Genomic DNA, 22,854 nt, shown 5'->3' on the forward strand with positions numbered 1-22,854 from the left:
GAAGAAGATGTGCATTTCGGGAACTGAGTGGCGTGCTGACGAGGAGGGGAGTGTCGTTGAAGCTGAAGGGAAAGGTGCATGCTGCATGTGTGAGAAGTGTTATGATTTATGGGAGCGACACATGGGTAATGAACGTAGAGCAGCACCAAAGGCTGGAAAGGGTGGAAATGCGAATTGTTCGGTGGATGTGCGGAGTATCGTTGAGAGAGAGGAAGACAAATTATGAATTGCGAAAGATGATGGGAATAGAGCCTGTGATGGATGCTGTGAAGAGAAACAGGTTGAGATGGTTTGGTCATGTGTTGAGGAAGGATGAAAGTGAATGGTTGAGAAGAGTGATGGAAATGAATGTAGAAGGAAGTAGAGGACGGGGAAGACCGAGAAAGACTTGGCTAAAGGTGGTGGAAGAAGAAATGCGGGCAAGGGGGTTAACAAGGGGAGATGTAGAAAATAGGGCAAAATGGAGAAGATTGCCATGGGGTCCGCAAGGCTAACCCCTGCTCTCGCAGGGAAAATGGCCTCAACATGCCTGTTGTTGTTTGTTGTATCAACGTTATTATTATTATTATGAAAACGACTCTACTGTATTAAAAAACCTGGGCTAATTTGTTTGAAGCGGCCTGAAGCTAAGGCATGAAGGCATGAAGCCTAAGGCCTATATGTACTGTGTCATTGGCAGACCCGTAACGTTGATGCTTTCGCTATTCGATGGTCATTTTAACAATCCATTTGTTTGTGTTTCACACTGAATGAAAAACGTTGAGGTAGAGCATGGTGATTGTGATATATCACAGGTTCGATGATATGTTAAGCCTGAACGGAATATAAATCAAAATGCCAGTGTGTGGAGTCAGCCGTCGTACGCCATAATGACATCACATCACCCCTGCCATGTGACGAGATCCTCAGCTCTGATTGGTGTGCGTTTGTGAGGGACATACATGTATACATACATACATACATAGACAAACAAACTGTTCTAGACAGCTTTGCCCTGCAGGCTACGCCGTAAAAATGTTTTTAATATTTCAGAAAAACTGCTAATGGATCTGACTTTGTTACAAGCGCATGTTTATTCAGCTTTTGCAAACAGGATGTATGAATGTCACTCGTGTTGTGGAAGAGGGGGGGGAGGCGGGTATTAGAGGGGGAAAGGAGATTTTAAAAAAAACATCTACAGCTATAAATCATAAATAAATACATAAAACTTTCAACCATGATTAAGTGGGAGGCAGACCGAGTTAATTAATGTTAATCAGGCAGACTGTGTTAGTTAATTAAACTCCTAGGTATGACATGGCAAGGCCACCTGGGCTAAAGGTTTTTGCAAACAAGAGGAGATTTCAATGAACGGATACAAATAGACACTCTTTGTGCAAGACAGATGGTAACCGAGCTGTAACCACCAACACTTATTGAATGGGATACAGCAATAGTCTCACTTTCCTCGGGATAACGGCTGTGCCGAACACAACTGCCTTTGGCATTCATCTCCATTTAAGCTGCATTGTACACACACCTGCATAAAAAACACCCTCCATATTATCCTATATCAAAATATCCATCCATGTACGTCTCCAAATACAGAAGTTGAATTTAATGCCGACTTGATTGTTGTTCCAAAGTACAAAATTGTATATGTAATCTGGTGCCTTTCCAATAGCAACTGGGATGTTACCCATTACTGCAAAGCAAAATTAAATATAAATTACTCTCGCAAAGGTGCGGGTTCGACTTTGAACTCGAGGTAGGAAGATCTGAGTTGAAAGGGTGGATATATGAGTAGTAGTAAGGGAGTGACAACAAAACAAACAGACTCCACCTGGCAAACCATGTGGCAGTGTGCACTTTGCTCAACTGCAGTCTCAAAAGCAAACGAGCAAGGTTCGACTTTGGGAGTGACATACCTCACCTTGCACATATACTTGCTTTCTCGACTCGTTAATGAATCGTTCAAGTGTTTATCACCTGGGGGACTGTCCTCCTCGCATCGGACCAATCAGAGCAGCAGAGTCTAGAATCTAGATCCAGCTTCCATGCTGCATTTTCGATCGAGGGGCTTACAAAGGAATGCTACAGGGGCCCAGGGCTGCAATTAACAAGTTGGCAACTGGAAGGAAGTCACCATCCATTTCAACAACTAGTCAAAATAAACCTGTCTGGCTCACAAACATCTCATGTCCATACGAAGAAATCGTGACAATTGTATCCAGCGTTTTAATTAACGAGCCGAATATTATCGTGAGCGGGGAAGCCAAATATACACCCCAGTAACAGACAAATAAGAGTTGCAATTTCAGATTATAGAGCAAAAATGCCATCTGCAAATTTGGAAAGCCGACTCTTAACCACATGGTCCAAACCATTGGTCTGAATAATAATGATCCCAAAACTGATCCCTGGGTTACTCCACTACTTACATCCTCCCAGCTAGACATACTGTAGCTGATGAGGTGTACTCAGAGACACTCTTTGCTTCCTATTATTAATCCAGTTTCCAATCTATAAATATAGGAGACCGGTAGCCTCATGCAGAGGAGGGGGACAGGATGGTCAAGCACAAATGGTGAGGATGTTGAACATGTTTGTGATAGGTTCGACCACAATCCCCATAAGTTCAGTCGCATTCGGATGAGGGTCTTGAAAATAAAACGTCGAAAAATGTTCTTTCACATGCAGCAAACCACATTGTTGTATCCCATTTCATTATGGTAAGTTGCGCGCACGCACGCACCCACGCACGCACGCACACACACACACACACACACACACACACACACACACACACACACACACACACACACACACACACACACACACACACACACACACACACACACACACACACACGCATTCTCATAAAAGCAATAAATTATGAACCACAGGTCAATACAGTTATGGTAGTTATGGTATCCAGTATGTACAAGCAATGATGTCTGACATACCCACAATGCAGTCGTCATCAGAAATAGGAACGTCGAGGAAGAAAAACCCTCTGCTGTACAAACCTGGAAGAAAATTGTGGAGCATGGGTCAGAGGTGCTTGCACAGGATATGGTAGGAATCGAGAGAAAATATGTCAAGCATGCTGAGGGGCATCAAATCTTGGGTTAATGAAACAATTGAAAAATAAGAACCAAGGTATTTTTATTTCAAAATGGAAGAATGATACAGAATTCACAAAATGTAAAAAAAAACTGTCGATTTTCAATTTTTTTTTTTAATAATCAGACTCCCTCTTCCCCCTCCCTCTCAATCTCGTTTCCTCCCCCCTCTCTCCCAACCCTATGTCTGCTTCTTCGCCAATCTCTGTGGCTTTGCAGATTTGAGAGTGCTTTCAGCCCTAATGTGGAGAAGCTGGCCGTCTCTTTGTATCCTCCCTTTGGATGCCCAAATGATTCCCACCTTATTTTGGGGTCGACCAGGGAAAGGCTTTAGCCCCAGTCTTACACGAACAGGCTGGCCAGGCCTTATTTCAACAGAAGGTGGCAGGAATTTGTTCAAGGTGACGAAGGTAACTCACCCACTCTTTGCAAAAGACACCATGGGATATTTACCGGCCATCAACAACCAATGCTGGCTGAGGGGTCCTCCGGAATAAGCACCTTCCGGGAGATGGTGCACACATTCATGTATCGTGCAGCTTCTGAAACTCCAGTGTGACAGCTTATACACGGGACGAGATTCAAACCCAGGCTAGACAGCTCAAAGGCGAATCTACAGGCCTTGATGCTATCCTGCCAGCAAAGCTAGCTACGTATCTGCTCATGCCATCTTTTCTGTGTAATCTCTCCTCCTCTGGCTCTCCATACTCAATCGTGTCGCTTTTGGCAGGGATGAGGTGTAGCTGATGAAATTTCTGATTTCATAATTTTTTTTACCATTCTCAACAAACCCTCCATTTCAGTAAACTGAATGGTATACACTACCAGTCAATAGTTCAGGTACACCCAACATTTTTTTTATATTTTACTGTTTAATATGCAAAATGAACATGAGATGTGAACAAAACTCTTACCAAAGATATATCTGCTTATCTACTGATAATATATCATGCTTCAATGCATCTTTCTTGTGTGAAACGTAGGTTTAAAGCAATTTTGGGAAATAGGTCAAAAGGTGCAATACTAAATCCAAACTGAAACGCGAAATTAATGTTATTAACGTTTCATCTCAGGAGCAAAAACTGTTTACAAATTCTCTGCTCTGTGTGGAATAAATGTTTGTGCTTAGTTTCTTCATCATGTGCAATGTCTATTATTGCTAGTCGTTGCAAAAAATGTTTACAGAAAGGCCAGCCATACAATCTAATGAGTGTTTTGTGTTTCAGATTGCATGAACATGGGTGCCAAAGCTCAGCTAATGCCAGAAAAAAGACGGGCAATTCTTGAGACAAATTGCAAAAAAATTACAAGTGTCATTAAATACAGTTCCTTGTGCCATTAAACGACATAACTGGTAAAAATGCGGATAAAAAAACGTTCTAATCGACAAAGAATCACAACAGAATCGCAGGACAAGTAATCCGAGTCACCAGTCTGTGCATCAGACGTCTTACAACACCGGAAATTAGAGCCCAGCTAAACAGCTCCAGCATTGCAACAACTGTTTCAATGCCTTCTTTTCTTCAGTACCTGTATTTGTAAACAGTTTTTGCTCCTGGGATGAACCGTTAATAACATCAACTTCACGTTTCAGTTTGGATTTGGTATTGCACTTTTCAACCTATTTCCAAAAATTGCTTTAAACCTACGTTTCACACAAGAAAGATGCACTGAAGCACAATATATTATCAGTAGATAAGCAGATATAACTTTGGTAAGAGTTTTGTTCACATCTCATGTTCATTTTTCACATTAAACACATTATGTTGCGTGTACCTAAACGTTTGAGCTTTGACTGGGAGTATATATTTTTTGCCATGAGCACCAGCTTCACAATCATATTGATACGTTTGTGGGGGTAGGTATGGAATACCTTAGGAAAGTTCAGAATGTGCAGGTTTTAGCATGCGCCAAGTGTCGCGATGAAGAAGAAGCCATCTCATCTAAGTAGGGTCGAATGTCCGGTTAAGTGTTTAGGTGTCTCCACACGGAGGAGTAGTGCTATCTAGGTAGGGTCTGTAAGGTTAAATTCTCCAATATGTATTGCCTCCCTGTGATTATTCCCTAATGCTCTTATAAAACTCAGCCGGACAGGCGATGGGCTCCATTAGACAACCACGCCACCAGGGCCAACAGAAATAGCATTTGCCGATCGGCAGGTAAACCCCGACGTCATCCAAACATTCCCGAACAGTGACTAAACTCCGTCCCCTGACGACTCTTAACGGAGAGACCACGCCCCAAACTTTGTTAGTGGTGGAGGTGCGATGGGGTGATGGTCAGGGCTCAGGCGATTGATAGAGTGTGACATCAGCGTCGAACATTCGAGAGCTGAAGGAAAAAAGACGCCGTCTCGCCATCTTGATCGTTCTTCTGGTCCTGGCTTCGTGGCAAGCGGACGCTTTCTGTCTCAGGCTCGGGGTGGTGTCTGGCACGTGTGCGCTTGCAAGAAGAGCTTTTCCAGAGCTGATGTGGACAACTTTCATGTTTTAGCATGAGGAGGGGTGTTGGTTGGCGGTGGTGCTCTTCTGAGACGGAGGAGGTCGCGAGCAAAACAGAGCGGTCCTGCTTGCTTGCCTCATGCCAGCGGCTGGCTACGGGCGTGGTTCCATGCTATATTGTGTGCTTCCCGCGCGGTGACTCTGGTTCAACACCCAGCAAGCCCTTCCAGCCATTTGGGGACGCAAAGCCAAGTGCCGGCTGGCTTGAAACGAAACATCATTTATTTTTAATTTTATTTTCCCCTTGTTTGTATACGAATCTGAGTGGATACGTCTCAAATTTGGAAATAGTGTTTACCTCACATTCATTTTAATTGCTTGCATTATTTTCATGAAAGCATTATTTGTTGACTTTCAATTTCTTGTCTTGCTTCTTTGTTCTATGCCTCTATGGGTTCGAATTAACCCCATGTGTTCCCGATTAAATAAGGCTTCGGGCCTTTACCGCGTGCGCCAAAGACAATCCCGCCAAGGTTCGAAATACGCCTTGGAGTTAAAGCTCGTTTCGGCTATTCATCTGGGGCCGGTCTTCATCGGCCATGGACAGGACAATATCTTCCCTTTTTCCTGATGCCTTATTTTACATGCCAATTAACAGCAGGTGGTGCATTGCATCAACGTACTTACGATAAAAGTACTTACGATGCACTACATTGTAGTCCAGACAGCCGGCGAGCTGCGGCCCTGTGTCGATGATCTTGTCAATTGCTGCTTTTTCGGCATTCGAGCAAATCTATAGAAATGGATATGCAATGTGAATGGTGAATATGATTAGTTACTCTGGTGAACTGATAAATGGCAAGTTATGAAATGCTAATTAATAAGAAATATTAAAAATATTAAATCCAACAACTGGACCCATAGTTACATTTAATAAATGTGGACGTCAGTAAAGTAGTACAATTTATATTCACCAATTCATGATGAACCATTTCCAACTCAATGCATGACAGACATTTCCCTGAGATTAGAGCAAATCAGGGTCATTAAACCATCAAGGTATGAATGTGTTCAGCAGGCAATTGGTAGAAGTGGCATACTATACAGTCGGCCCCAACATTCGTGATCCCACCATTTGCAGTTGATAAATTGCAACCTGCTTTTACATTCGTGGCCTTGTGTCCCGCTTATTCACGGTTTTTCACGGACGCATAAAAATATTGTTACAGACCGCGGATAAGATGTTGGTTTTGCTGAGCGGAGGCCCCGCGGCCCTAACAGTTACCCCGACTAACCCGATTCCTGAACGTTGGCCAGATCGCGCCACAGATATTCAATAGGGAAAAGACTAAGGCGACACGGATGTGAAGAAGAAGAAGACAAAAAAGTTGGAAATACGAATATAATTTATTTGCTATTTACAGGCTCAAAAAAACCAAGGAGAAGTAAAGATAAGAAAATAATATACAGAAGATATTAGAGACACAGTGCAAATTCCTTATACAAACTTAATTAAATACCCATGGACAGAACAAACAAAACAAACTCACGTACACAAGAAGGATGGGACTGGCGGGAGATGGATGGCTGGAGGGAGAGGAAGGTCCAAAGGTACTGCAGCACGATCGGCGGTGCCGTTTCCTAAAAACTGCCGTCAAGGCCCCACGCTGCTGTTGTTGCTGCTGTGGCCGCCGCTGTTGCTGCTGTGGCCGCCGCTGCTGCTGTTGTGTCTGCTGCTGCTGCTCTGTGTACGTCGCGTGCTCTTTTTCCCGGACTCGTCTGGTCCAACCACACAACTGAACAACGTGCTTGCTTCTTGCCCAACTCTCTTGCTTGGTCCAACTTTGGCGAGCAAGGCGACGAATAGCAGGCTTTGTGCTTCCCTGGATGATCTCTCCTGGATGATCTCTTTTGGACAAGAATCGCTGCTGGATGATCTCTCTTGGATGATCTTTGACTCAACCACCGACAACCACTGACGACCAACACCTTGCTTCTTGCGCGCGCGCCTTTATATCGCCTCCGGCGATCAAGCCGCCAGCCTTTAGGACACGCCCATCGGTGTGCTCACCTCGGCCCTGGTTGGTCGCGCGACCCTCTGGCTCCGCCCTTGATGACGACGGGCGGGCACGGCCTTCTTCCCTGACCCGAGCACATGTTCAATGGTGGTTTTGGAGGGGATGTAATTGGCAATCGAGGCTTGGCAATGACGAAAGGGGAAATGGAGGTTTTGGGAATGGGAATGATGAATGAAGGGAATCTATCTTATTTCACTTGGTGCAATGGAGTGTCATCTTAATGGAAGACAAGGCCTTACCCTAATACACATAATAAAGATATAACTATTGAACAGGGGTATCTATGATTGGCTGACGTGATTGTTTATGGACTAATTATGGGACGCCCTTTGACCTTTACACAACACTGGAGGCAGGAGGGTCCAGAATCAAGCAATATTAATAAAACACACAATAAAAAATATACAATCCTCATATCCACAACACTGCACCCTCCTCCTCTTAGGCACGTCCCTGGCCTATAACTTTAACTTAGTGTGACACGTAGGTGTAGTTCCCTCTACATTTAACCTGACCCTGAGTGCGACAGTTTTAAAACATAAATAAATATGTCCCGCTGCTCCATTGCACCCTACCTAACAGACTCACGCCAACAGCTAACCGAATTGCGGAATGGTCTTCAAACTATACACTGACGGTGGGGAGCATTATTTACAATGGCTCTGCTTTATTTACAAAACTAACCCAGGACCTGTGATTGTTCTTTTGGGGGGGGGGGGGGGGGGGAGAGACAGTCTGATCTGCATCAATGCACCATGAAAGCACCCAAAACGCACCAACACACCCTCAAGCACCAATCGGTGCACAGTCATCATTGTTCATCAATAAAAAATAAAAACAACAACCCCTAACCCTGCAGGTGGTCTCTTGCTCTTCGGCTCCCTCTGCTGGCTATTATTATTTTCCTGGTGTTGTCATCTTCCTTTGCTGGCGGCCTATTTGCACTATTAAAATGCACCCAACGTGTCCATTTTTATTTATTTTATTTATGGCCCACAGGGCCGACTAGTGTGGTTCACCTGTGGGGCATCGGTGCCCTGTGATCAAGGTCCGCCAGCAAGATTTCGGGCCTTCATGGCCGGTTCCAGCAGAGGGGCCATGCCCCAACCCATGGGGTCCATAAGTGGTGCTCGGCCACAGACATGTGGTCCATCATGTGGTGCATCGATGCAGACAGCTGTGGTTGCGAGAGGTTCGGGCGCACAATGGCGGACTCACGCACGCTCCCCTCGGCACCCAGTGGCGCACAGGTCCTCATGTGGGAGACAAAGGGGGGGAAAGACAAATGAGCGAGGGGTAAGGTCACAAGGGTACACATCAAACAAGGCAATGCAAGGCGAAATGCGTACGGAGAGCGAAGTGAGAAAAGCTCGTCCCTTCCGTACGTCACCCCCCCTGTCACCGACTCTACCCTTGCCCTTACCCCATATTTACAAAAATCTACACATTTACAAATCCGTCGCTAATGTCACGTCTTCCCCATATTTCCCCTATACCAAATTCGTTCCCACAATCCCTCTATCCAAAATTTGCCATCACCCAATTCATCATCAATCCTCATAAGGAGGAAGAGATGGAACAACAAAGCACAATGTCATACCCACGTCATGATGCGTCTCACAATCCAAAACATTTGCATCAAAAATAATAAAACAACCTGGCATGGTGTGGAGGTACGTCATCCCAGGTGAGTGGATGCAGATGGTGCGAGGAGATTTCCATCCTAACTATCTTCTAAATGACATTAACACACTTTACACTACCCGTGGTCTTTCCCTGCCAATCCATTGGCCAACTTACACTATGGGTTCTAAAAACCAATTCCCATTGACCAAACTGTGGTGCTTCTCAATTTGGGGTCTCACTCCCCCGATTCAACTCCCTGTGCCCTTGCACAATTTCAGGACTGGGGCGTGTAGCTCTCCCAGCAGGTCTACCCACCTGCACACCTCCACCACTGCAGTTACCACCCGAGCTTACCTAGCTCCTCACCCTAACCTATCTAACTGGGGAAGGCCCCTCCTGGCTCTGTCACCCCTCGGTGCACTCTGGCACTGGGCTACCCGGGTCCGTCCTCCGGATCCTCGGGCCCCATCCACAACAACTCTACCGGCTCCCAGAGCCCATCTGCGGCCTCACCTGGCCGACATCCTCACAGTGGTGGAGTGCCCAAACCAACTACACACACTAACAGGCCACACGCCCAGCCATTTCCACAACACTAATGCACCCATCCAAACACCATTCTTTCACCCGCACCACAGATGCCAATATCCAACCACAATTTACCTATACCCTCTACCTAACACTTACACTACCCTCCCCGGGTATTCGTGATGGGGGTCCATCCTTCCCCCATTCACACCTTCGCACCATCCACTCCACTCCATAGTTTCCACCATACTCACTCCACGACCATCCATTCCAATACTCCATATATTCCACACTCCATGTATTCCACACAACCATTCTCCATACACCTGTTGTTGCACACCTGTGCAATCACACCTGTTCCTCACACACTTTTCACAATACACTTCTGAATACACTTCCAACACTCACACGGCATCATCTAAACTACCTGTTGCCCTGCTAACTTAGTGCTCCCCGTCTTCCCTTTAAACTAAGCACATACCACGTCATTATCATCCACACTACCCTCTCTATGTCCCCAGCTACCTGTCCAATGTAGCTACCTAACCTTACCGTTACCTATTGTCAATCTCTAGGTCCCTACACATTATCCAAACCCTCCCGGGCTAGTTTTCACTGCCATAAACCCCATAAGTCTAGTGCTCCTTTGCCCCCGCTGTGAGAGATGGCAGAGTTGCCATCCCACCACATCGGGCATCTTCTACTATCAATTTTGCTCACCAAATTCCAACCAATCAAAAATTTTCCAATTACTGCCAATTCTATTCACTTTTCTAAATTTCAGATCAAAAACACTATCAGTATCATCATCATCACAGTCCGCTTTATCTGAGCCTCGGTTCGTCGTCACATCATTAAAACTTGGCTTCGCAAAGCCGAGCAATGAATTCGGGTGGTTTGGTCGCCTGTAGTTGGATCCGTCCGGCATTCACGACTCTGGGGAGGAGGCATGCTCAGGCCGAGGTTCCACGCATCATCGCGGCTCGGTACCTTGCGGTCCCGGGCCCGATGGCTGAGGCTCGCTCGTTCGGAACCCCGTCCCGGCGAGGGGGCACCGTTCCGCTTCCTCCCACTCGCCCTTGAACCGGACCGGTCGCCTCGCCCGACAAGGCCCGGACTCGACCGTGCGGGGCGGGGCCAAGCCCGAATCGGCAACGACGCTTCGAAGAGAAGCGACGCAGTATCGATCCGCGCCGGGCCTGGCATCCAACAAAGCACACCGCGCCCCGAGTGCTCGCATCGGCTATCCGTCGCTCTAACCGCTAACCCGGTTACCGTCGATGCTTCACCTGCATGCTCACACGCATACGCTACCCCTTTCACCCTCACCGAGCTCGGTGCTCCAACGCCGTCCGTACATTCCACCAACGCACTCCCTGTTACACACCACACCTCTCGCGCACACTCACCGTTCGCACACTCTTAACACACCTCGCGCACCATCTTGCGCACTCTCCCTCGGTACGTACGCTGTACCACTCACCATGGGCGTGCACCCTTGCATCCACCCACTAACGCGCTCAGATGGGCTCTCCCACACCCGCGCCACAACCAACTCAGGTGTGCTTCCTCGCACACGTTCCACCACCACCTTACTCTCCGTGTCACACTCCGTACACCCCGACGTGCATTCTCGCTCGCACTTGGTTTCACACTCGCGCTCCGATGTGCCCTCTCGCACCTGCGCCATCACCAACTCACTCTCCGTGTCACACTCCGTACACCCCGACGTGCATTCTCGCTCGCACTCGGTTTCACACTCGTGCTCCGATGTGCCCTCTCGCACCTGCGCCATCACCAACTCACTCTCCGTGTCACACTCCGTACACCCCGACGTGCATTCTCGCTCGCACTCGGTTTCACACTCGCGCTCCGATGTGCCCTCTCGCACCTGCGCCATCACCAACTCACTCTCCGTGTCACACTCCGTACACCCCGACGTGCATTCTCGCTCGCACTCGGTTTCACACTCGCGCTCCGATGTGCCCTCTCGCACCTGCGCCATCACCAACTCACTCTCCGTGTCACACTCCGTACACCCCGACGTGCATTCTCGCTCGCACTTGGTTTCACACTCGCGCTCCGATGTGCCCTCTCGCACCTGCGCCATCACCAACTCACTCTCCGTGTCACACTCCGTACACCCCGACGTGCATTCTCGCTCGCACTCGGTTTCACACTCGCGCTGCGATGTGCCCTCTCGCACCTGCGCCATCACCAACTCACTCTCCGTGTCACACTCCGTACACCCCGACGTGCATTCTCGCTCGCACTCGGTTTCACACTCGCGCTTCGTAACACGCTCACCCCTTGACGCACACTTTTTTTTCCACACGCGCGCCATTTCCACTCACACGGGACCCTTCACCAACGCCCGGATGCTTCCTCGATCCCAAGCGCGCGAAAATTCTTTTGTCGCCAAACATCCTCTTACAAAATCTCCCCGCACAATACACAGCACGACTCACCTGGGGGATCCTTTTCTCCACGCGCACCTGCAAACTTCCATTCGGGTTAAGCACAGCATCGTGATGTGAGCAGGGACTTTGCACATTTTCCATTTCTCCCTGCAATTCCCGGGCTACCTCCGTCATCTCTTCAATTTTAATTCCCAGCACTGCTTTTTCTTTATCCACCTCAACGACCGCTGGCTTTAATAAAATTCCCTCCCCTACCTCAGCGGTCGCCGGCTGTCCCATACACCGTGTCGCGATTTCTACACCCGTCATTGTACCCGCGCTTTCCTCCGCCTCGCTCAACCAGCGCTTCTCGACCCGCGTTACCTCCTCGTGCACCCCTGGGACCTGCTCGCTCAACCTGCCGCCAAGGTTCTCCCCCACTGCCAAATTGGTCCCCATCTTCCTTTTTGACTCTGCATTCATTTCTTTTAGTTCCTTCGTCATTTGAACACCCATGTCGTTAATTTTCCTGGTGGATATGAGCCCCTGGGCATACATTTCGTTTTCCTCATTCCATTGGGTCAAAAATTTCCACAAATTTGCAAAAAATGGATCCCAGACCGCTGACAACGCGGGCTCGACTGCCGCAACCATGTGCGAAGCGCCATTTTGCGCGCCCGCAACCTCGTGCGCGAGAGCGCCATCTTGCGCGCCTGAAACCTCCTCAACCACCTCCTCATTGTTCTCCCCCCTCTGATCCTGGGTTACTCCTAACCCCTCTTCTAGCTCACCCACCTGCATCCGATCGCCTTGACTACCATGGCGCGTTTTCAAAATTCGGGTTTTTTTAATTTTTTAAACAAAACAATTTCCAGCAGCTCGTAATTTTGAGCGCGTTAAGCGCGCTTCGGGTCCGACCCCGCTCCCGACACCAATTGTTACAGACCGCGGATAAGATGTTGGTTTTGCCGAGCGGAGGCCCCGCGGCCCTAACAGTTACCCCGACTAACCCGATTCCCGAACGTTGGCCGGATCGCGCCACAGATATTCAATAGGGAAAAGACTAAGGCGACACGGATGTGAAGAAGAAGAAGACAAAAAGGTTGGAAATACGAATATAATTTATTTGCTATTTACAGGCTCAAAAAAACCAAGGAGAAGGAAAGATAAGAAAATAATATACAGAAGATATTAGAGACAGTGCAAATTCCTTATACAAACTTAATTAAATACCCATGGACAGAACAAACAAAACAAACTCACGTACACAAGAAGGATGGGACTGGCGGGAGATGGATGGCTGGAGGGAGAGGAAGGTCCAAAGGTACTGCAGCACGATCGGCGGTGCCGTTTCCTCAAAACTGCCGTCAAGGCCCCACGCTGCTGTTGTTGCTGCTGTGGCCGCCGCTGCTGCTGCTGTGTCTGCTGCTGCTGCTCTGTGTACATCGCGTGCTCTTTTTCCCGGACTCGTCTGGTCCAACCACACAACTGAACAACGTGCTTGCTTCTTGCCCAACTCTCTTGCTTGGTCCAACTTTGGCGAGCAAGGCGACGAATAGCAGGCTTTGTGCTTCCCTGGATGATCTCTCCTGGATGATCTCTTTTGGACAAGAATCGCTGCTGGATGATCTCTCTTGGATGATCTTTTACTCAACCACCGACAACCACTGACGACCAACACCTTGCTTCTTGCGCGCGCGCCTTTATATCGCCTCCGGCGATCAAGCCGCCGGCCTTTAGGACACGCCCATCGGTGTGCTCACCTCGGCCCTGGTTGGTCGCGTGACCCTCTGGCTCCGCCCTTGATGACGATGGGCGGGCACGGCCTTCTTCCCTGACCCGAGCACATGTTCAATGGTGGTTTTGGAGGGGATGTAATTGGCAATCGAGGCTTGGCAATGACGAAAGGGGAAATGGAGGTTTTGGGAATGGGAATGATGAACGAAGGGAATCTATCTTATTTCACTTGGTGCAATGGAGTGTCATCTTAATGGAAGACAAGGCCTTACCCTAATACACATAATAAAGATATAACTATTGAACAGGGGTATCTATGATTGGCTGACGTGATTGTTTATGGACTAATTATGGGACGCCCTTTGACCTTTACACAACACTGGAGGCAGGAGGGTCCAGAATCAAGCAATATTAATAAAACACACAATAAAAAAAATACAATCCTCATATCCACAACAATATATAAAAAAAACATTTCCACGAGCATGACCGCCTTCTCTATTCGCAGCCCTGTGCTTCGCATTTTCACGGCTTTTAGCGGCCACATAAAAATGTTTTAGCTGCGCTATGAATGAGCTTCGTGGGATCAAAAAAATGACTATTTACAAAAACCAAATTTACCAGATACTGGCTTAGACCAAACCTTAAGCAAGGTAAAATTTCAAAGCTTCAATGTCGATAAGGGACTACAAGAAAATGGAGTGGCAAACTTAAATGACGTTTGAAAGATAGGGTTGCATGTTAGGGAGTCCTCCACATATTTCCATGTGCAAAATGAAGAAGTGAAGGTTGGGGATGTTAAAAAAAGGTAATAGGGGTGTTAGGGAAGAAAAAATAACAAAACACTGGGGGTATATGGAGTAACAATAGGGAAGGAAGAGGGATGCATGGAATATGCAGGAAAGGGGTGGTCAAACATGTCATAATTTACCCTGCTGCCGAAGGCGGTGGAAGCATTATATTTTCCTTGTTATCTGTCCGTGCGTGATTTTGTTACCGCAATAAGTAGTGAACCGCGAAAGGGATTTTTACCAAGCTTGGTACAAAGGTGTATTATGACACAAAGATAAACTGCTTCACATTTGGGGTCAAAGGTCATGCAGAGGCGTTACATCTCCAGGTTATCCGTCCATGCGTCCATTGTGATTTTGTTACTGCAGTAACATGACCACACACACCTGTGTCGCTTAAGAAATTTTAACCACATGGGGACAAGTGTATTACGATGCAAAGATGAACTGATAAGGTTTTGGGGTCAAAGGTCGAATATCAAAAGTCATGTGACCTTTAGCTGAATATAGCAGATTTCCATTACCACAATAACTTGTGAACTGCTGAAGGGATTTGACCAAGCTTGGCATAACTATGGGCTGCAATACAAAGATGAACTGATTAAATTTTGGGTTCAAAAGGTCAAAGGCCGAAAGTCAAGTGCCATTTAAATTAAAAAATCTGTGTTACTGCAATATCTTGTGAACCACTGAAGAAATTTTAACCATACTGGACACATATGGGTTGTAATACAAAGATGAACTGATTAAATTTTAGATTGAACAGGTCAAAGGTCATGTGCCCTCTGAAAATCCTTTTGCAGACGAAAAGTCGAGTTCGAGGCATCTGGTGTTGTCCCTCTTCTACCCATCTGTCTTTTCTCTCCTGCTGCATGTGAAATTTGCAAATGGTCCTGAACCCAACAGCGGAGTCCATGAGACATTGAAAATATTGTCACACGCATGCGAATCACACACATGTGGATGTTGTGACAAATGCAGGTTGCAACATTACAGCATGGAAACTTGAGTCATGTAAGCTGAGCAATGAAGTTCCCATTGTAAATATTCCTTTAATTGCCTTAGACTTGAACTTTTGGCAACATACAAATCCATCAACAATTTACTGTGGCACAATAAATATGCCAGCAAGGCAGAGATAGGCAGGCCTCACCTTGACATCGTCCTCGGTGATAAAGGCAGCCTGGACCACCCACCAGGGCTCAATAGTAACTTCCACAGCTTTTACCGGCAGCAGCTCACGAACCGGCCTTCTCCTGAAAAACTTCTGCTACCCAAAAACACCAGAACACCATACTTTACATTCAAGCAGCTCAACGTACGACATTTCACTGCAGGTCAGCCTATATATCTTGGTGTATAAATCCATTCTCTGCTACACAAGTCGAGGATTAAAATTGATTCGCAAAACCTTTGTACCACTAATTCTTGTTCAATTAAAACCACAGTTTTAAAACAATGTACATCAAAGTCAAAACTTCCATTCCTGACCGACACATTGAATTAGATGCCTGACGATCTCCCTTCAGTAAGAAATGAAAGGGCTTATATTAAGACTCCTAAACCTACACCAACATGCAGAACCAGATTTAGGGGCAGGCGACCTAGGCATCGACCACACACACCTGTGCTGCCAAGCCTGGGGAGAGCCGGATGCTGGGCTTGGGGTGTGCCTGCCAAGAAGCTATAACAAGGAAATTTGTCAGAGGAGGACGGACGGCATTCGGCCCATCATGCCTGATCTACCAAACACCAGATTAAATAAATCTGTCAAGCTAACGACTTAATTTCATTGGGGAGATGGGGAAAGGGGTGGGGATAAGAAAAGTATGGCAGGCTGAGAGATATCACCAGGGAGATAAATTTTAAAAAATGGGTGGGGGAGTGGGAGTGGGCGAAAGGGGTTTTAAGGAGAAGATTAGATAACACCGACCACACACTATCCTTTGACAAGATCCTCTTACAGACATCACAATCGGTACAGATGTACAGAATCACCCATCCATGCTCAAGCTATATACAAGTAGCTCTACCAACACTGTACTCTGTCTCCAATGCCTAATGATAGCTATCCAATTCCAATTTAAACCTATCCAACGTTTATGCTGCCACTACCTTTCCAGGGAGACCACTCCATGCATTAACTACCCTTGAGTAAAAGACTACCATCTCAACTATCCTTGTCTTTACTCTTACTTACTACTGTCTCAACTATCCTTGTCTTTACTCTCAGGATATGGCCCCTGGTCCTGCTGAAGAACTGTTCTGCACTTATGTTGTTTGTACCCTTCAATATCTCCAACATATCTTCTCATAATCACTTCCTTTCTAATGTATAAAGTCCAGTCTGCTTCATCCTGGAAACACTCCCTTTGTCCCTGAAATGATTTCTACTGCTTCCTAAATGCAAAACCCAACACTCTACACCATTCCAGCCATAGGTTGACATGCATAGCTCTGCTCATAAATTATATTCCATTTCCTAATCTTGGGAGAAAAACAGAAAACATGACCTCGCAATCCTTTGCTTTCAGCCACTTACCCAATATCCTGTATCTATTTTTTCAAATCTTCCAAATAAACTTTCCCTATATAATTTACTCCAAGGTGCACCAGAACCATCGTCTTCCTACCCTGACTCAATATGTTGTCATTTTGCTTTCTTTCAGTATCCCTAACTCATGCTCCTTCAAAACTGTACATAACTCTATGTATCTGACCCTTGCTGCAGAATGAAGAATCTGCATGCCCTCCTCTCCCCTCACAAGGTATTCAAAAGTTGATCAAATGGAGACGGGGTGCCGAAGACGCCCCTTGCCTGTGGCAACTTTTATCTAGGGCTGGCCCTGCCAACACGCTGCATGACTTAGAATGCAGAAAGGATCAGGTTTGGGCAGCAGTTCACACCATAAACAAAGTTTGGAGATCTCCAGTCTTCCAAACTGCTGTTAATTTGATCCTTCTCAAAGGGTGCAAATCCTGGACCTTGACCCAAGCACCGAGAAATCATTGGATGGTACCTCCGCCCGATCGTTTTGTAAAGAGGCATGACCATACCACCAACAGAGATGTATTTGCATGGTTCTTTTCCCCGCATCTCTGTTATGAAGCAATACTATCTTCACCTTGCTGGTCATATGATGCGCCATGAAGAACCAGCAAAGAAAGTCCTATCCTGGTGGCTCGGGGAATCCTCTCACAACCCTTGGTGACATAATTGAGGACACCAGCCTGAGTGGTGATAATTTCGTCAACGTGATGTCCAATAGAGAACACTCGAAAAAATCTTCACATATAACCTCAAAGAAAGAGATATTAATATATATCAGAGTGAGTGGAGCTCCAAATAATAATCAATGTCATTATTAGTTCAAAAAGGAACTTTTATCAGACACAAGAACAAATTGTTCTCATTCAGGGTAAAAAAAAATGTAAGCAAGAACGATTCAGAAGAAATAGATTATTGCAGTGAGAGAGTCATTGAGAACAGTGAAGGGTAGTCAAAAATTTCCCCAACCATAAAAAAATTGTCCTTCTCAAAAAATAAATAAATAAATAAATAAACACTACGCAATTTCCAACTGATCACACATTCTTTCCCTCAAGGTTGGGTGAGTGTTTTTTTTGGCACAGGAGGGGGTGGACTGTTTTCTGGGGAAAACCTTTTGACCACACCTTCCCTCTCTTTTAACAGTTTAAAATGCAGGAGCACCTTGGAAGATCGACACTGATTCATCAGGTCAATGTACTGATTGCGCCCAATTCCGAGTAGCCTCAAACCTGTCAGAAGTAGAGAATATATCAGTAAGTGAAGGTTATGCATCGATTTCTAGAAGCTTTTCATCATCACAATAATTTCTGGACAATTATATTTCATTCAACTCCTGCTTTTCATCCATATCTACAGTGCCTTTAGAAAGTATTCACACCACTTGATGTTTTCATATTTTGTTGTGTTACAACCTGAATTTAATATGGTTTCAATTGAGATTTTTTTTGTCACTGATCTAAACATAATACCACAATAATATCAAAACGAAAAAATGTTTTTAGAAATGTTTACAATTTTATTGCAAATTAAATACAGAAATATCTAATTCACATAAGTATTCAGCCCCGAGTCAATACTTAATGGAAGCACCTTTGGCAGTGATTACACCTTCGAGTCTTCTTGGCTTCGAGCATGTTTGTATCAGCTTTGCCCATCTAGATTTTCGGGGTTTCTCCCATTCTTCATTGCAGATTTGCTCAAGCTTTGTCAAGTTGGATGTGGAGGAGCAGTGAACATCAATCTTGAAGTCTTTTCCACAGACTCTCAATGGGATTCAAGTCTGGGCTTTAGCTGAGCCACTCAAGGACATTTACGTTCTTTTTCTAAATCTATCCCAGTGTTGCTTCGGCTGTATGCTTGGGGTCATTGTCCTGGTGGAATGAAAATCTTTGCCACAGTCTATGGTCTTTTGCAATCTGAAGCAGTTTCTCTTTAAGGATTTGCCTGTATTTGGCTCCATTAATTGTTCACTCTATCCTTACAAGTCTCCCAATCCCTGCCTCTGAAAAGCATCCCCTATAATGATGCTGCCACCGCCATGCATCATTGCATCATGGTAGGGATGGTGTCAGATGGGTGATGCGATGTGCTCGGTTTCTACCAGACACAGCGCTTTGCATTCAGGCCAGAATTCAATTTTCGGCCCATCGGAGCACATAATCTTTTGCCTCGTGCTCTCATACACTATCACGTGCCTTTTTGCAAACTCCAGGTGTGCTGGCATGTGCCCTTTTCTCAGGAGCGTCTTCTGTCTGGCCACTCTCCCGTAACACCTAGATTTTGTGAAGTGCTGTAGAAATGTTGTCCTTCCGGCAAGTTCTCCCATCTCAGCCAAGGAACCCGCAGTTATGTCAGAGTGGTCATGGGTTGGGAACTTTCAACACTCTAGAAATTGATTTTTTACCCTTCCACAGATCAATTCCTCCTCACAATTTTATCTCGAAGTTCTACAGCCAGTTTGCGATGTTTGCGATGCTGTTTGCAATGACAGTTTGCAATGGTGCACCATCAACTTCGCTCTAGTTATTAATCAAATTCATAACTGTATGAGAATGTTTTATAATATCGTTGTTTATTATGGGAACTTTGATATTCTCAGAGCTTTCCTGTTGTAACTCTCTTTCAAAGGACCAAAATAAAAACCTATGACACTTGAGGTTTTGTCTTAAGTTACATGTACACTATATACCTTGCTCACACCCTCGTAAATCATCATAAATGGAGCAAAAATGTTCCGTAATAAATGTTCCGAATAACTAATGTTAATTCAAGTTATTTTTCACTTGGATTTTGTAATAAACTTACTGTATTGTTCAAGAGCAATTTTGGAATATTTACCTGCACTGCTGGCTTAAATTACAATTCAATAAAATTCCCAGTTTTTTTTTTTTTTTTTTTTTTTGTATACAATATCGAGGCTCGTGAAAGAGCGAACATTAATCACACAGAAAGACAAACCGACACATAAAACATATAACATAGGGAGCGGTAGACAAGATGGGGAGAGAGGGGGAAGGACACAAACACAACATTTGAGAGCAGGGACCGAGAGACATGGAGACATCGAGAGATCTGAGAGAGGGCGAGGGCTTTGGGGGGGGGGGGATCTTTTGTTGGAAAGATCAAGATAAAATGTACAAAATCCTTTGTTACAAGGAGCATAATGATGAAATCCCTGCGATAGATGGAGGTACACAGATACGAGTGTACACGCATCTGTATTGGGACTTACAATCAGCTGCAGTGAAGTTTGGGAGAGAATCATAACTTCTTTCATTCGACATAATATCCTGTCAAAACATCACACAAGGAAATAAAGATGGCACCTTTTTACTACAATTCAAAGGAGGAAATTTATAATCGATATTTCAGTACCGTTTATGTTGTTGCCTTCGTGAGACTGCATCAGTGCATCATGGTCTCAGAAGAAGAAGAAAAAGAGCAAGACAAGTACAGATACATTCAAAGTACACCGTCCCCATGCCAAATAATTAAATATCCTACAGCGCGGCGGCGCCCCGGCAATACCACAGTGCAGCTCATTGAGGCTGCATTGGGAGGGAGAGGTGTACACCAATTGATTGATTAATTGTATAATTAAAATCAATAAAAGATTATCACAAAACATTTTCTTAATCAATTGGCTAATAGCATAACTAAACCACTAGTGCTTCATCCGAATATGTATCTTTTAGAAATTTAATTAAATAAGTCATTAATAAAAAATTAAATAATTAATTGATTAATCAATAAATAATTAATCGATTAATCAATAAATAATTAATCGATTAAATGATTAATCAATGAATCTAAAATATCCTTGATAGCCACATCACTTGGTCACTGCCATGTCCAAATATTAGCTTCCCAGCTCAAAAGGTGCCTGAGATATTGGCCAAATGAAAAAGAAAATAAATAAATGATTAATAATGAAAATAAAGAAATAATATTCATTAAAAAAATTAAATTATTAATCAATTCGGTCACAGAACACATAAACCACCACCATTTCATCAGAATCTGGAACTGACTTTTTTTTTTGTTTTAGTAATTATTTGAATAATTAAATAATTAATCGATTAATTGATTAATTGATTAATCAATAAATCAAAAATATCCTTGATAGCCACATCACTTGGTCACTCATGTCCAAATATTAGCTTCCGAGCTCAAAAGGTGCCCGAGATATTGGCCAAATGAGAAAGAAAATAAATAAATGATTAATAATGAAAATAAATAAATAATAATCATTAAAAAATTAAATTATTAATCAATTCGGTCATAGAACACATAAACCACCACCATTTCATCAGAATGTGTAACTTAAATTTTTTTTAGTCATTAATCGAATAATTAAATAATTAAGTGATTAATTAATAAATCAAAAATAGCCTTTGCAGCCAAATCACCTGGTCATTGGCATGTCCAAATATCAGCTTCCTAATTCAAAAGGTGCCTGAGTTAATGGTCAGAAGAGAAAGGAAATTTGATTAATTAAATAAGTACTTAATTAATAGCTAATAATTAAATAACTCAATTGATTGATGAATCAAAAAACAAAAAATATCATTTTTGACAAAGGACTTGCTCACTATTGTGCCGAAATTTCAGCTTCCTAGCTCAAAGGATGGCTGATATATCGCCCGGACAAACAAACAAGAAAACAAGAAAGAAAACAAGTACAGATACATTCAAAGGACACCGCCCCCATGCCAAATAATTAAATATCCTACAGCGCAGCATTGCCGAGGCGCCTCCGGCGTCCGGCAATACCGCAGTGCAGCTCATTGAGGCTGCCTTGGGAGGGAGAGGTGTACACTAATTGATTGATTAATTGTATAATTAAAATCAATAAAAGATTATCACAAAATATTTTCTTAATCAATTGGCTAATAGCATAACGAAACAACTAGTGCTTCATCTGAAGATGTATCTTTTAGAAATTTAATTAAATAAGGCATTAATAAAAAATTAAATAATTCATTGATTAATCAATAAATAATTAATCAATAAATAATTAATCGATCAAATGATTAATCAATAAATCAAAAATATCCTTGATAGCCACATCACTTGGTCACTGTCATGTCCAAATATTAACTTCCCAGCTCAAAAGGTGCCTGAGATATTGGCCAAATGAGAAAGAAAATAAATAAATGATTAATAATGAAAATAAATAAATAATAATCATGAAAAAATTTAATTATTAATCAATTCGGTCACAGAAAACAAACCACCACCATTTCATCAGAATCTGTAACTGATTTTTTTTTTAGTAATTAATCGAATAATGAAATAATTAATGGATTAATTGATTAGTTGATTAATCAATAAATCAAAAATATCCTTGATAGCCACATCACTTGGTCACTCATGTCCAAATATTAGCTTCCGAGCTCAAAAGGTGCCTGAGATATTGGCCAAATGAGAAAGAAAATAAATAAATGATTAATAATGAAAATAAATAAATAATAATCATAAAAAAATTAAATTATTAATCAATTTGGTCAGAGAACACATAAACTACCACCATTTCATCAGAATCTGTAACTTTAAAAAAAAAATTTTTTTTGTCATTAATCGAATAATTAAATAATTA

The 22,854-nt window shown here is 44.0% G+C and overlaps 1 protein-coding gene across 2 annotated transcripts in view; it reads right to left on the reverse strand.

Moving 5' to 3' along the window:
- FAM91A1 (family with sequence similarity 91 member A1) overlaps positions 1-22,854 on the reverse strand; it is a 119,308-nt gene that overhangs the window by 75,534 nt on the left and 20,920 nt on the right. The window contains exons 4-8 of one of the 2 annotated variants that reach the window (XM_068124743.2): positions 20,488-20,545; positions 18,417-18,484; positions 15,858-15,971; positions 6,248-6,338; positions 2,946-3,008 (exon numbers count right to left, since the gene is read on the reverse strand). In XM_068124743.2, the coding sequence (XP_067980844.2) occupies positions 2,946-3,008; positions 6,248-6,338; positions 15,858-15,971; positions 18,417-18,484; positions 20,488-20,545 (394 nt within the window). Of the gene's footprint in view, positions 1-2,945; positions 3,009-6,247; positions 6,339-15,857; positions 15,975-18,416; positions 18,485-20,487; positions 20,546-22,854 lie in introns of both variants that reach the window. The other variant, XM_068124742.2, reaches the window with a different exon arrangement.

This window comes from Myxine glutinosa, chromosome 8, assembly GCF_964187855.1.
Source record: "Myxine glutinosa chromosome 8, kmMyxGlut1.1, whole genome shotgun sequence".
Classification (NCBI taxonomy): Eukaryota; Metazoa; Chordata; class Myxini; order Myxiniformes; family Myxinidae; genus Myxine; species Myxine glutinosa.